At 43.2% G+C, this 14,381-nt stretch overlaps 1 protein-coding gene and 1 non-coding gene across 2 annotated transcripts; both read right to left on the bottom strand.

Moving 5' to 3' along the window:
- Window positions 1-6,522: 6,522 nt before the first annotated feature.
- Window positions 6,523-10,338, bottom strand: ABT1 (activator of basal transcription 1). The gene is made up of 3 exons (XM_004043432.4): window positions 10,044-10,338; window positions 9,157-9,353; window positions 6,523-9,002 (listed from the first exon to the last, which is right to left on the bottom strand). Exons 1-3 carry the CDS (start codon window positions 10,282-10,284, stop codon window positions 8,622-8,624), a joined length of 819 nt encoding a protein of 272 aa, XP_004043480.1. The 5' UTR covers window positions 10,285-10,338; the 3' UTR covers window positions 6,523-8,621.
- Window positions 10,339-12,303: 1,965 nt separating this feature from the next.
- On the bottom strand, window positions 12,304-12,392 carry TRNAY-GUA (transfer RNA tyrosine (anticodon GUA)). The gene is given in 2 exon segments: window positions 12,304-12,339; window positions 12,356-12,392. It is a non-coding gene; the product is annotated as a tRNA-Tyr (tRNA).
- Window positions 12,393-14,381: the final 1,989 nt, after the last annotated feature.

Here is a 14,381-nt window from a genome sequence, read left to right as displayed (position 1 = left end):
ATTAAAAATTTCTTATAAAATTCCTTTTTCCCTGCGCTTAAGATCCAAATGTGAACTTCAGAAAACCTGGACTCTAGATCTGCCTCAGTTACTGGAATATGTAGTGCTCATGCAAATATATACTGCTTATTCCGTCACACAACCCTAAAACCAGCAACACATTGCTTTACCCCATGGTCCTCAATGTTTCTTCCCGTATCCCAAATTATCATGCTAATTTTGACAATATACAGATGATTTTTTTAAAAAAATTAAATTGTATTAGTAAACAAGTTATTTTAACATTTGTCTAAGAATTATAATAAACACAATTTATGACATAGAAATATGACCTTTGCACTTCCAAATTTCTCCAAATGCTAAACTGCTCATGTCAGACTTCCACTGAAGTTTTTGTTATAGAAGACCAGATAATAACAATTACTATACTTATACTATCTCTTCTAGGATATAATGGAAGCACTAAGATTTAAAATTCTATCAGGCTTCCATTTGATCCAATTTTATAACTACTTAACTAAGATTATTTGCATCAAATAAGAGATAATTCAGAATTAGTTGACACAAGGGACCAAAGAATTCCTTACTATGGTTTCGGATCTTTGGATTGAGTTTTATTTGAAAGCTCAGCTAACCCTAAGTGCGGGTCACATCTACCTTCAGGGTTTTCAAATGGGAGGGGAGGAATACAGCAATTAGGAGAGAATAACTTGGCATTGTAAATGGAGAGTGTGTTAGGTCCTGGAAATCACTTAAGAGAACAAGCACTTGGGGGACATCCATATATACTCTCCAAAGAAGTGCGAGCAAACGGAAGTCTTTGGAACATGAAATGCCCCTGGAGTTCATGAGAATGTTTGGGACTCTGACTGTGAGATGGCAGAACTATGCTTGAGCCAGCCGTTCCACTTTCAGGTGGGGGAGACAAGTCACTTGTTCTCATCAGGTACATCTTTGTAGCATTTCTGTTGGACTTTATTTCCATTGAAGGTGTACTGAAACTTCTGAAGTCTTCAGATTCAGCAAGTCTACCAAAGTCAAAAGGCTTTTTGGAGCAAGATCTGGATCAGAATGGAATCGTTCTAGGGAAATCATTTGTCTTTTATCCTAAGTTTCTTCAGGTCCTCACAGGACTATGGATTCTAGATTTCTGAGCCCACCTAGCTTAACCTTCCTTAGTGATCTGATATTCCAGGGAAACATATTGTCCTGGGCCTTTCCAAAGTGGCCCTGTTAGAACAGGAGCATGTGGATCCTCTTCCCAAAAGCTGCATGTGATCTTGGCTTCAATATACTTTGTTGGTTGTATGCATTTTATGTTCCTTTATATATAAAATATAAAATAAATATAAAATGCATACAACAAATTTTTAATTTTTTAAAAAATAGAGATGAGGTCTCACTATGTTGGCCAGGATGGTTCTGAACTCCGGCTTCAAGCAATCCTCCCACCTTGGCCTCCCCAAGTGCTGGGATTAAAGGCATGAGCCACAATGCCTGGCTCATTTTATTTTCTTATGTAACTAAGTTTTTCTCAGCAAGCAGATTCAATGACCTCCAGTTATCATAATTTTTCCTCATGGGAACTCATCTGGCTTTGTGAAGAACAAATAGCACTTTCAGGATTTTCTGTAAGACGTTTGGCCCATTTTCTGTAGAAATGCAACTTTCATGTGCATGGCTCAGATCATCATCTATTTTGGGAAATTTTTTTTCTCCATATTAAGTGGAGCAAACATTGTCCAGACTTTCATTTCATTCTGTTGTCATGCCGCTAACTCTGCTGAAGACTTTAAAAGTCACTTCAAATTGGGTGTTTTCTGTGTGCATAGATTCTTTCCAGTTTGTATATATTTAATATGATCTGAAAGTGCTTCTTCTATATTTTTTTCAGCCAATTCAGCATATTTAATTTCTTTTTCCTCCAAAAGGTTTCCAAGAAACACTTGAGGTCGCATGATAAATCAGTTTCTCCAATGATTCTTTCGATGAATCATAAAAGAATGTCCATTTTCTTTAAAAAAAAAAGGGAAAAAAAGACTGTCCATATTCCAACTTATTGCTTATATACAATTCTAATTTACACCATCCATATTATCCTCTCCAAGTATAGCAGCGAGATTGGTCAGCTTTATCCACTCTTGAGAAACTTGATCTAACATTCCTTATCAGTAGCATTTCTTGCATATGCACCATAGAATCCTTAGCCAAGAGACCCACTGGCCTTTGTTTGTTTAATGGTGTGTGTGTGGGTGTGTTTGCACACGTGTGTGTGGTAGCACTGAATTCCAAAGAAAAAACTAAACAAGCCAACCAGAAGTCCAACATGGAATATAGTGATCCATAGAAAAGGGCATTCTACATTGAGCCACCAACCCAAATCTCTGAAAATGGCAAATACAGAATTCTTGGTCGTAAAATAGATTATGAGGTTTGTCTATTCCTAAATAATAGACATTTACATCCTTCCTAACTGGTATTTTCATCCAATCCCAGGGAGCACCTCCTCTCAAAACTCCCCATAATTGCTGTTGAAAGATCTATCCAGTCTCTTTTGTCTGTTTCAGCCTAGGTTCTCAGAGAGACATCTTTTAAAGACAAAGATGGATATATCAAAACTCCAACAAGCCATTCCAAAATATCATAAACAAAGAGGCCACCCTAACTTGCCTGTTTAATATTGCAAACCACATACCTCCCACTCCCTGGTCCCCTTACCCTGCTTGACTTTGTCTTTGCTCCATAGAACTTATTACCTTCAAATATATACAATTACTTATTTGTGTTTATTATGTGTTTCTCCCCAGCTTGAAAAATCCACCCTAGTCTCTGCTGTCTACTGTTGATGTATCCAAATGCCTAGAACTGTGCCTAGCTTTTAGCAGACACTCAATAACTGTTAGTTGGGAGAGTAAACGAATAGAGGACATCCAAGAGTCAACAGTTCAAGTTGAGGACATCATCCTAATGTAACCTGACTCCTGGGCTTAAATGTCACTGACAGGACTAGAAAGACAAATAGGATAGTGAATATCACAACATCCACCCACCCCCTACCCATCATTGTACTTCCAAGGTCAACCCACATATGCTTAAGAAAATGAGAAAAACAGGAACAAATTTAGAAAATCCTAATATTCAGAATAAAACCCAGAAGAAAATGATTAGAAGGTATACATACTGGAGAATGAGAGGAAGGCAGAAAGAAAAAGAGGAAGCAGGAAGACAGGCAGAAAAGAAATGAAATAAAATCTGTCACCAACTTACTCTTTAAAACACAAATATAAAGTATGATCGCAATTTCAGGATCGCAGTTTGGTGGTCAAGCAGTAATGTATAGGAGTTTCTGGTTTCATGTCCTGGTGTTTGGCCCCTTAAAGTACTTTCCCTTAATATTTGTATCAGATTTTCCATTAAATGGTTTTCCCCTCTGCTCTTGCTGGTGTCTTTCTCATTTAATATATTTTCTTCTAAGCAACAGCCTTCCAGTGGTTTCTCTCTCAACTGAACTATCAGTGAAAACTTCCTTATTGAACCGAAAATAAATTCTTTCCTTTGATTCTACTCATACTTATTTTGCAAAACGCACCAGTCCCGCGTCCTGCTCTCCACCCAATTAACACTCTTATGTTCCTCTCTAAGAATAATATCTGTATTATTACAAACCTCTGTGTTTTGTTGTTGTTGTTGTTGTTGTTGTTTGAAACGGAGTCTTGCTCTGCCACCCACGCTGGAGTGCAGTGGCGCTATCTCGGCCTACTGCAACCTCTGCTTCCTGGGTTCAAGCAATTCTCCTGCCTCAGCCTCCCAACTAGCTGGGATTACAGGCGCCCGCCACCACACCCGGCTAATTTTTGTATTTTTAGTAGAGATGGGTTTCACCATGTTGGCCAGGCTGATCTGGAACTCCTGACTTCATAATCCGCCCGCCTTGGCCTCCCACAGTGCTGGGATTACAGCGTGAGCCACGGCGGCAAGCCTATAAACCTCCGTTTTTAAAACACATTAACATAGGAACAATGAGAGTCAAAAAATGGGAAAACATTTTCCCAATACACGGAGAAGCAGCCTCCTTTCTAATGTATTGTTTAGACTGAAAAAAAGTAAAATAACCTTGTTGGAATGGAGATATTCCACCACATTCATTTCTGTGGCACAATTGGTTAGCGCGTTCGGCTGTTAACCGTAGGGTTGGCGGTTTGAGCCTCGGGTGCCGGAATTTCGTGAGAAACGGTATTTTCTTACTTCAGGGATTGTGTCTGGCAAATTAAATGAAAATCCAACCATTATTCTTCCCCTGGTGTTCCTTGGGTATTTTCATTTCCTTGTTTCTTGATTAAATTTACCAAGCTCCTTCTAAATGCCAGTAGATATGAAAGCAATCCCATGTTTCGGAACACTTGTTTTGTTTCCAAACTCCATCTCTCTCATGTGCTGGTCCATCCAGTAGAGTCCCCACAGCAAAAAGCAGCAGAAGTCACTCGGCCAAGGTCTTGCAGAGCTTGCCCCCTACACTGAGCTGGCGTCGCCTCTACCTGAATCAGTTCCTTGGGTCAGGCTTTGGACGTCACAATAGAGCACGAATAAAAGGGGTGGAGACCTCTAGCTAGGTTTCCACCTGTATTCCTGTGACTGGTATTTTCCTGTGACTGGTATTTTCCTAAATTATCAGACTCTCAATTTTTTTCTTGCTAACAAAATAAATACCAAAGATGGTCTCTCTTAGACTCTGCAATTCCGCTTCTGACAATTTTTACACAATAGCTATATTTGTACAACTAAAATTGACTCATGTCAGCATTATTCTTTTAAACACTTAAAAGAAAAAAAGATTAGAAGAAGCTGCACGTCCAACCATAAAGTCCTGATTAAATAATCAATGATAATGGACACAATGGAATTGGAGGCAAAGGTGAAAAACAGAAAGAAGTTCTCTGAATTCATTTGCAGGCAATGTGCTGGGGGAGCTCACTGGAGTGCGCTAACCCTGATAGCCCAGGTCAGCCACAGACTGGCCACTACAATAACTGCTGAAGGTGGCTGGGCACACACCATGCAGCTGCAAAAGACATTGCCAGGTTTCCGATGGCCTCTCCCCTCCGCCCGCCTTCGTGTCTCCAGTTAACAAGGGGTGCGAAAAAAGTGTGGTTTCAAGGGCCCTGGTAAAAGAACATAGAAAATTTTTCATTTTCAATCTCGGCTCACTGCAACCTCCGCCTCCCGGGTTCAAGCAGCGATTCTCCTGCCTCAGCCTCCTGCGTGGCTGGGATTACAGGCGCCCGCCATTACACCCGGCTAATTTTTGTATTTTTAGTAGAGACAGGGTTTCACCATGTTGCCCAGGCTGGTCTCGAACTCCTGACCTCAAGTGATCCACTAGGCTTGGCCTCCCAAAGTGTTGGGATTACAGGCGTCAGCCACCACACCCGGCCAATTTTCATTTTCTTTAATATTCTGTCAGGTATTGATTTCAAGATGGGAGCCGAGTGCCGTGGCTGTAATCTCAGCACTTTGGGAGGCCAAGGTGGGTGGATCGCTTGAGAACGGGAGTTCGAGAGCAGCCTGGGCAACACAGTGAGACCTCGTCTCTACAAAAAATATTTTAAAAATTAGCTGGGCATGATGGCGCATGCCTGCGGTCCCAGCTACTCAGGAAACTGAGGTGGGAGGATTGCTTGAGCCCAGAAGATGGAGGCTACAGTGAGACAGGATCATGCCACTACACTCCAGCCTGGGTGACAAAGTGAGACCCTGTCTCAAAAAATAAAAGGGGGGTGGGCAGGGACCAGCAGATCTAATATTGGATCTTAAGCAATTCACTAAAATTCACATTAAGCCTCCTGGGGAACTGAGCATGTCCCTAGACTTCCACCAAAGGATTTTCCCCTCATAATTCTACTGTAATATAACAAGATAAATTGCAGGGAGAAAGGTTTTATGAGGAATCACAAAAAAAGGAATTTGAGAGTAGCTGTAAATACGACTTTTGAACATTTTTAGGGCAGGGCGTGGTGGCTCATGCCTGTAATCCCAGTACTTTGGGAGGCTGAGGCGGGAGGATCGCTTGAGCCCAGGAGCTCAAGGCCAGCCTGAGCAACATAGAGAGACCCTGTCTCTGAAAAAAAAAAAAAAGAGAGAGAGAAAGCTTTTAGGCACCCAGACATACCCTATTAAAGCCCTCTTACTCTACCAGGAGTCCCACCTCAACTTATTTGGAAAGAAATCAGCCCACTCCATTAACATCAAATGCAGAGTCCCAGCTTCTCAGTCAGGAGTGAAACTAAGTTGAATCAGAGTATACACTGCAACCACAGGATCATGACTGAGAATTATTACTCAGTTTGCTACTCTTGGTGCTAGATAAAATAAATCCACTCATATTGGCAGGTACACGTCATTCTCTAGTCTATAACGTGTGCATTTCTCATGAATTTCATGTAATAAGCATTCACCATATGCACACTGGGAAAAGCTGGGGAAAAGGTGGGGAACAAAGGATAAAATATTAAGAGACAAATTGAGTCATATCTCTGAGCTCAGTTTTAATGGGGGGATAACAATATTATATAGTTGTGGATTAAATGAGTTACTTCATATAAAAAAACAAGTGCTGTTTAAATAGAAACAAAATTGTGGATGTAAAAAATTATTTTCCTACACTCAATGGGCTTAAAGTCAAGATGAAAGTTCCTAGGATATTTTCTTCCACCCACTTATTCTCATTCTTCACTCCACCTGTGACTTACTTAGCTTGCCTGGCCGCAGGTGTGAGCTCTTTGTACAGAACTGTTTTGGAGATGGACCCTGAAATACCAGCCCTTGGACAGACTGTTATCTAATGCTGTCCACCGTGGGAATGCAATTTATTTCTTCATTCAAGAAAGTCTTAAATAAAACCCCAGTATGTCTACTGTACTTTCTAAGCTGTTAGCAACTAGAGGGAAAGTTTCTTCTTCACCTTGGTATCTCTTTATCTAGCAGAAGTAGCAATGGGCACTTGGAATTCTGAATAAATGAATATGCCAGCCTGTCAAATTCTGATTCTGGATTTTTCTGTTTCACTTTAAGACATCAATGATCTGAGGGAACAATTCACATGAAACAAACCCACAAGAAATAAAAACAGAAACAAGACGAAAGTTTCTAAATGGAAACGTAGTTTGTGTGCCAAGTATAAGAGGTATGTGGGTTGTGAGAAATGTTATACCAGCTTTACCGTATGGTCCTTTTTATTCTCCCCAGTAAAGTGCACCTGTCAAGATCATAATGTGGTTAGGGTATTTAACAGCCAAAGTAGACAAATCCACTCTACCCTATAAAACACAGATCATCACATTGACAGATGAAAAACAAAAGCAAACAGCACAAGCAAAATACAAATTATAATCATACTCTACCACTTCCTGCAACAGCCTGGAAAATGATCAGAATTTTGGTCTACGTGAGACTGTGTAGACTGTTTATTGTGACACCTAGGTTTTCAGTTCCTTTTAGTGGCTTACACTGATTCTTTGAAGCCTACAGGGCTGCTTTGCCTCAGCCCCACCATATGTAAGTGCACCTGAGGTGCACTGGTTCTCTACTAGGCTTTGCCCACCTTTACAATGGTTCCAACTCAACACTCCACCCAGGAAGCATTCTTTGTAATTGTGGGAGCACTCCACACTCTTTCAGACTTATTATTCTCCCAGTTTACTTTGTAGGAATGATCTGGAAAACTTGGTGAGGACTGACTCACCACTGAAGACTGTGATCATCCATCAGGTTCCCATTGAGAGGACTCTATGACCTGCCATGGCTCCCATTCCACCCTTTATATGCATCTACCACGATGCCTATCTTATACCAGTGGCCTGTAAAACTCTTAATACTAAGATGTGTTATTACCTATTGTCACTGTTTCCTCAAACAATGGCTTAGAAAATGCTGACTTAAGACAACTGATTGATAAACTGGGCTAAGATATTAGACAAAAATTAAATAGAAAAAAAAAATCCAGGTTAAACAGTAAGGTGGGTGGCAGGGGGAGGGGGGCTCTAAGATCAGGATATGAAGGTGAAGGGAACACAAGATGAAAGTTGGAACTTGTCCAATGACCTCCCCACCAACAAAAATAAAAAGGCATATAAAAATATTTTTATTTTCTATAAATACATTAGGAAGAAATGTATTTCTTCCCAACCCAGTCCACCCCATTAACTCAATTTTTTCTGCATAAAAAAGATGCTAATACCACCCTCACCTGTGACTGCTAAACAGAGAAAGATTGCCTGGACTAGGCATTATCCCCCTAGTTGGAAATAAAGGCCCTTTCTGGGGGCAGGAAGTGGGATTTTCAGGGGACCCTACAGACGTAGGCAGCCAAGAGTCAAACAGAACAAGCATATGCAATAGTCATAATCATGCTAGTATGACAGTATGAATTAGGTGACTCAGCCAGGCACATACAGGAGTTCGGAGTGGGGATAGTGGAAGCCCACAAAACTCCATGTTTGGGCCATCAGTAGACACTTGGTCTGAGAAACACAGTAAAATGTCTGCCAGGGCAGTCACGATCATTCTAGTATGAGGCAGACAGGAAGCAGAGCAGGGCCAGGAAATGGAAGGGGCCACCCAGGCCCTCAGGAGTCCCTGACAAGGGAAGGTCCCTCCATGCTCTCTGAGGGTGGCGGGGCTCCAAAGATCCTGGCCAGGAGCCCTTTGTTGGAGCGGGCCTTGTCCTGGGCAGTTGCCAGGCGAGCCCGTTCACGCCCCCCTGGCCGTGCTGCTTTACGGGCCCTCAGTTCCTGCTCAGTAGGACGCTGGGCAAATGTCCAGGAGCCATCTGGGCGAGCAGGGTCCCCATCGGCCGCAAGAAAGCGTTGTCCCCGTTCCACACTTTGAAGATAGAAGTCGGTCTCACGCTTGGCCTGAGCAACCTCCGCTCTCAAGCGCTGCCTGCGCACCTGGCGCTCAAAGGCGAGGTGCTCGCTGAGGTGGGACCAGGTGAAACGGTGCAAGTACTGTGGGCAGAAAAGAAGAAAAGATCAGGATAGTGCAGATTAGGGAGAAAGATGAGACAAGGGGACAAGGCCAATGAGAGGCCACGGGGATACTTGGGCCAGAGTTGGGGAGAAGGGAGGGTGAGAGGTGTGGCAGAAAGATCTATCTCCTCACCTTGAGGTTCCAAAGATCATAACGGAAGGGGCTGCGCCTGCGGGCACCCATAGGCGTGTTGTGTAGACTGGCCGCCACGCGCTTGGCTATGCGCTTGTCACGGAACTCCACCCATCCCTCGGTGTAGTCCTTGGTGTAGGACCGCTTTTTTCCTCCGGCAGCTGCTGCTGCCTTCTTCTTGCGTCTCACGAACCGGTCTGCGCGCCAAAGACAAAGACCCGTCCAGGACGCCTATGCAGCACTCACTCAAAAGCACCTCCCACTGCCCGCAACGTTCTTCACATCTGCCAGTGGCAGTCCCACCTAAAGAGTTTTTGCCCAGGAGGAAGGGAACTGTAAATCGCACCCTTTCCTCTAGCTAACTCAATTCTTTCCTTAATTGTCCACTCCTTAATCTGGCCAGCCCTGAACGCTACTTAAAACCGGCACAAGTCCTCAGCCTCAATGTAAAATTGAGGGTGGAAAGAAGAGGGGCGGTTGATCAAATAGTTTCTTGACCTAGGCAGCAACGCTAAAGAGTTATGTTCAGTTTTGTAGAAAAGCTGACGAGACTTTTACTCAGGTTGTATTCATGTAACAAACCAGTAAACAGGTCCGGAAAGAGAGGTGAACAGAGCCGGGATAAGAACACAAATAGTAACAATCCGAGAACTAAAGAACCACCAGACACACTGCGCTACCCACTCTCCCCATATCCCCTCCGCCCGCCCACCCCAGCATCCTCACAGACTGATTCACCAGCCAGGAGCCAAGCACCGCACTCCCCACCCCCAAAATCCAGCAACTCGTGCCTCAGCCTCGCGCAGCGAAGCAACAGGACATGCATGCTTGCACCCCGCCAGCGAGCGACAACCTCCTCCTGTCACCGTCAGGGCCTGCATACTTACCCTCAGCCTGAAAGAAGACGCGTCCGACCTCGCCATAGGCGCTGAGAAGATTGCGGACGTGCAGGGGCCGGAAGCGCGGCGGGATATGGCCCAGGTACACAATACCTGGCACTACCCGCTTCTTGCTGCCACAGGCCGCTTCTTCGGATTCCTCCTGCTCCTCCTCCGCATCTAGTGTCTGTTCTGTCCCTTCCAGCGGCTCTTGCTCCGTTGCGGCCTTCTCCGATTCCTCTGCCTCCATGTTGACTGACACGAGCGGCACGACGGCCGTAAAGTGCCTTGCCAACTGACGCAAAACGCGTGCGACGGCCTGAGACGAGGGGGCGGGTCCAAGGTGGTGATGACAAATGAAAGGAAATGATTGGGCAATACAGTCGGGTCCAGGGGAAGGCCGAGGGGAGAGGGAGGAAGTGGTGTGTCAGGTCGGAAGCCTGATTCAGAGCGTGGAAGCGGGATGGGAAACTTGGGTTAGGCTCAGATTCCCGGTCAGATCTCCAACTCAGGACAGGCAGAACCAGAAAAGGCAGATCCCCAAATATAACCTACCCTATAGAACGCCTTGTCGAGACGCTAAAAGGCGGGTTGATGCCGGCTTTTTAGGGAATTTCGCAGAACAATTTTAGAGAAGTTTCTATGTGTTCTAGCGATCAAAATAGCATTTTATTTAAGGGCCCCGGGTGCGATTCCAGCTGAGGAATGACTCACCTTTTAAAGTTTATAAATTTCATTTAAAAATTTTGAGTTTTGAAGTTTTAACTATTTCTGGAAATTTACGTCGGAATTTTGAATATTTTAAAATTTAATTTTGAAAACAGTTTAACTTTGGAAATTTAATTAGATTTAATTTTTGAAAATTTAAGTTGTGAACTTTCAGTTTAATATTTTACATTTGATTTTGTGAATGTCTGAAAATTTAAATGTGTGACAATTATTTGAAGAATTTGTTTGGCATCTATTACACGTGTGTATTGATACATTATCCATATGCATACTTATGTTGCAAATACTTGTCAGAGGCGCACAAGCCTCCAATTCTGGCGACCCCCGGGCGGCGCGCTTATTTCTGCTCTCCCTGGGTCTGTCCTCAGATTCCCCATCAGATCACAAACCACTTTTCCTTCTATGACCTACGCAACCGCAGAACGGACCGGGCCACGGCGGTCCTGCTCCCACCAGGCAGCCTGCCGACCATCCCTAAGCCAAGCTCAGGGCAGTTTTCCCCGCGCGGGCTCGGGTCCTCAGTCTCTTATCGTCGCCCGAGGGCGCGACCAGCAGGGGGCGCCGTCCCCACCCTTGAGGCGTTTCAGTTCTTCCCATCCGCGCCAGCGACAAACTGACTGCAAAGGACAGTGCTGGGAACCGCGTACAAATAATCCGGTTAGCTTTCTGGAAGCAGCCCGGGGCGAGTTTGATGACTATCAACATAAATCCGCCCTTGCTGCGGCCTGACAAAATTTCCCATCTCGCTCCAAGAACGCAGAGTAGCCCAGAGAATGGAAGCAGGGAGTAAATGTGTCCACTATTAAAATCAGAGATGACAGTTTTTGCCAGTCCCCAAGTATATTTCTAAAGTAACAGGGCCCTGCACTCTTTCATGGAGTGTCTAAAAGTCTAATAATAGACTTCTCGAATTCAAACACGCCTGTTTCATTAACTTTATTGAAGAGAACTTTCTGCCAGGTAGGTGTCCACTGCTCCTTTTTTGAAGAGGAGCGGGGTACGATGAGAGCGATAAACTCCGTCTATTGCTATTTAATTATAAACACTGACGTCTTCAAAACACAGTACAGTTAATGAAATGAGAACACGTGTTGGGGTGGCTTTAAAAGATCTGGAGCTAGGGGAGGGGCATGATGGATGCAAGAGTGTCGGTCAGTTGTGCCAGTGGGGTGGCTAATGGTAGCTATTAGCTATTTTCTCTACTTTGTATATATTTGAAATTATCATTAATAAAATGTTTATTCACACCAAGTATCAATATAACATGGGGTGCTAAAGGACCGTGGAACCGACAAAAAAAAATATGAAGCCTTGGGGCAGCGTGTTCTTCCCGTTCCCCACATTCCTCATGATCCCTTCTCAACTTGGTGAAAATCGAGTCCCACTCGACTGTCCGTGAAGCAACCCTTGTTAGCAATTTTCAAGGTGGATTATTTTCCTTCTCTGAGCGTCTTACAAATTCATGAGTAAGCAAGCTGCACACTGCGTTCTCCAAGTTTCCTTATTTCAGGCCCAGAAGAGACACTTTTAAAAATGGGACTCCTCCGAGCCGGATTCGAACCAGCGACCTAAGGATGACCATATTCAAACCCCTACAGTCCTCCGCTCTACCAGCTGAGCTATCGAAGGATGTTATTACCCTTCTTTTGGATTCTTTAGGATTTACCTATTGCTTTTGACTATCCTGTATTCTTGTTCATTTTGAAAATATAGGGAAACGTGAGGAAATTTTCTAGGATATTAGAAATGTTCCAAAATGTTCTCATCTGAGTAGGGATACTGACTATACAAGTATATGAACAATTCTCTTGAACATTTAAAATTTGTGGGTTTTACTGTAAAAATGTTTCACATAGGTCCAAAAAAAAATAAAAATAAACAAAACCACACCAGTATTCCATGTCCTGCTCCCTTAGAATAGATAGGACCATTGCCCTTATTGCGCGTGTTGTCCAGCTGTCCTGTCCGCTTAGCACCTCCTCTCTCTATAGGAAGTGAATAATAAAGACAAGGTTATCTTAGACAACTGGGTTGAAGAGGGGGGACCTACCGCCTTGAAGCGAAGTTACTGCCCAGTTCATTTCGGAAACATTGAGATTCTCCTTTCTGCAGGGCAAGGAAAATTACACAATTTGTATAATTTGTAATTTGTGTTCGAGACACAAAACAGAAGTGCGTTGTGTGTGTACATATGTTTAGGAATTGAGCGGCTCATATGATATTGCACAATTGTAATGGGACAAGTAAATGAAACACAACACTTCTCTCTCCCCCTACAATTTAAAAAAGAAATATAGCATTCTATTTACAGGTGTCAACCTAAATAACAAAGAGAAGCTCTCTGAAAGAAAATGATGTTTATTTGGGAATAGAGCATTGCAATGAAAATACGAGTGCCATAGGAAACTATGTATATTCAGGGAGGTAAAGGAAGACAAAGGTGTTTGTTTGTTTGTTTTTGAGTTGGTGTCTGGCTCTGTCGCCCAGGTTGGAGTGCAATGGCGCAATCTCGGCTCACTGCCACCTCCGCCTTCCGGGTTCAAGCAATTCTCCTGCCTCAGCCTCCCGGAGTAGCTGGAATTACAGATGCCCGCCACCACGCCCGGCTAATTGTTGTATTTTTAGTAGAGACGGGGTTTCACCATATTGGCCAGGCTGGTCTCGAACTCCTGACCTCACGATCCGCCCGCCTGACCTCATGATCCAGAATATAAAGTGCTGGGATTACAGGCGTGAGCCACCGAGCTCAGCGACAAAGATTTGTAAGGGAAAAAATGAGAAGGATTATATAACTGTGTTGAAGTAATTATTGTCTGCTACAAAAATGGATAGCAAAGAGGAAGCTAGTCCGAGGTTGGACAGGCAACTGTGGGGCAGATGTCCTTGTAGAAGTATTTTTTGTGTAAGATTGTGATGGCGTGTGCAAGATTGTGGTTTTTGCAGTCTTTTGTGATAGTTTTTGTTATCAAGCATGGCCTTTTCCAGCTCTATTAATTAGCGTTTTTAGTTTGTTTTGTGTGTTTGTGTGTTTTAACAATAGTGACTCCATTTTGATTCTGACAGTTTTCACAAAGGTATGCTGTCATGCTTTGCTAATAAGTACCTATTATGGCATTCAGCTTCCTCGTGCCTAAAACAGAAATGAACACCAATGGGAAGAACGGGAAGGCATCTGGAGAGACTTTTCTTTTTTATAAAATTATTAGAAGTATATGGAAATTATAAATTGTGAAATTTATGGAAAGGAGTGTTGGCGAATTTATTTATAAAAGATCATCACTTATTACAGTTAAAGTTCTCCATAATTGTAATCTTGACAAAAATACGGTTTTTTTTCAAAAGATCCTCTCCAGCGTTTCCCATGAGCAATATCTGCAGCAACATAACTAATATTTAATTCAGTTATTCAATTCTTTGCCATGAAAAACTAAGGATATATGGTCTGGTAAATTCCTTTCCAATAATGTAACCTAGTCGGGGAAAATACGAGAAGCCAGAGAAGAGAAATGAGCAGATTCTTATGAGATTGTCTCTGCCCATATGAAGTGTACTAACTGAGCCTTGGACACCAGATGTGAAAGCAGTTGACCAACCCTGCCATTTCACCACCAAACCCCA

This window comes from Gorilla gorilla, chromosome 5 (genome assembly GCF_029281585.2).
Source record: "Gorilla gorilla gorilla isolate KB3781 chromosome 5, NHGRI_mGorGor1-v2.1_pri, whole genome shotgun sequence".
In the NCBI taxonomy this organism is placed as follows: Eukaryota; Metazoa; Chordata; class Mammalia; order Primates; family Hominidae; genus Gorilla; species Gorilla gorilla.
Note: the sequence above shows the minus strand (reverse complement) of the source record. Positions and strands in the feature narration are given on the sequence as shown.

What these genes read in the sequence shown, in the direction of transcription:
- ABT1 (XM_004043432.4), bottom strand. Translation starts at nt 10,284, where the DNA reads ATGGAGGCAGAGGAATCGGAGAAGGCCGCAACGGAGCAAGAGCCGCTG. An exon ending in CGTCTTCTTTCAGGCTGAGG is followed by an intron (nt 9,354 to 10,043) that starts GTAAGTATGCAG and finishes TTTGGCGCGCAG; the next exon opens with ACCGGTTCGTGAGACGCAAG. An exon ending in ATGATCTTTGGAACCTCAAG is followed by an intron (nt 9,003 to 9,156) that starts GTGAGGAGATAG and finishes TTCTGCCCACAG; the next exon opens with TACTTGCACCGTTTCACCTG.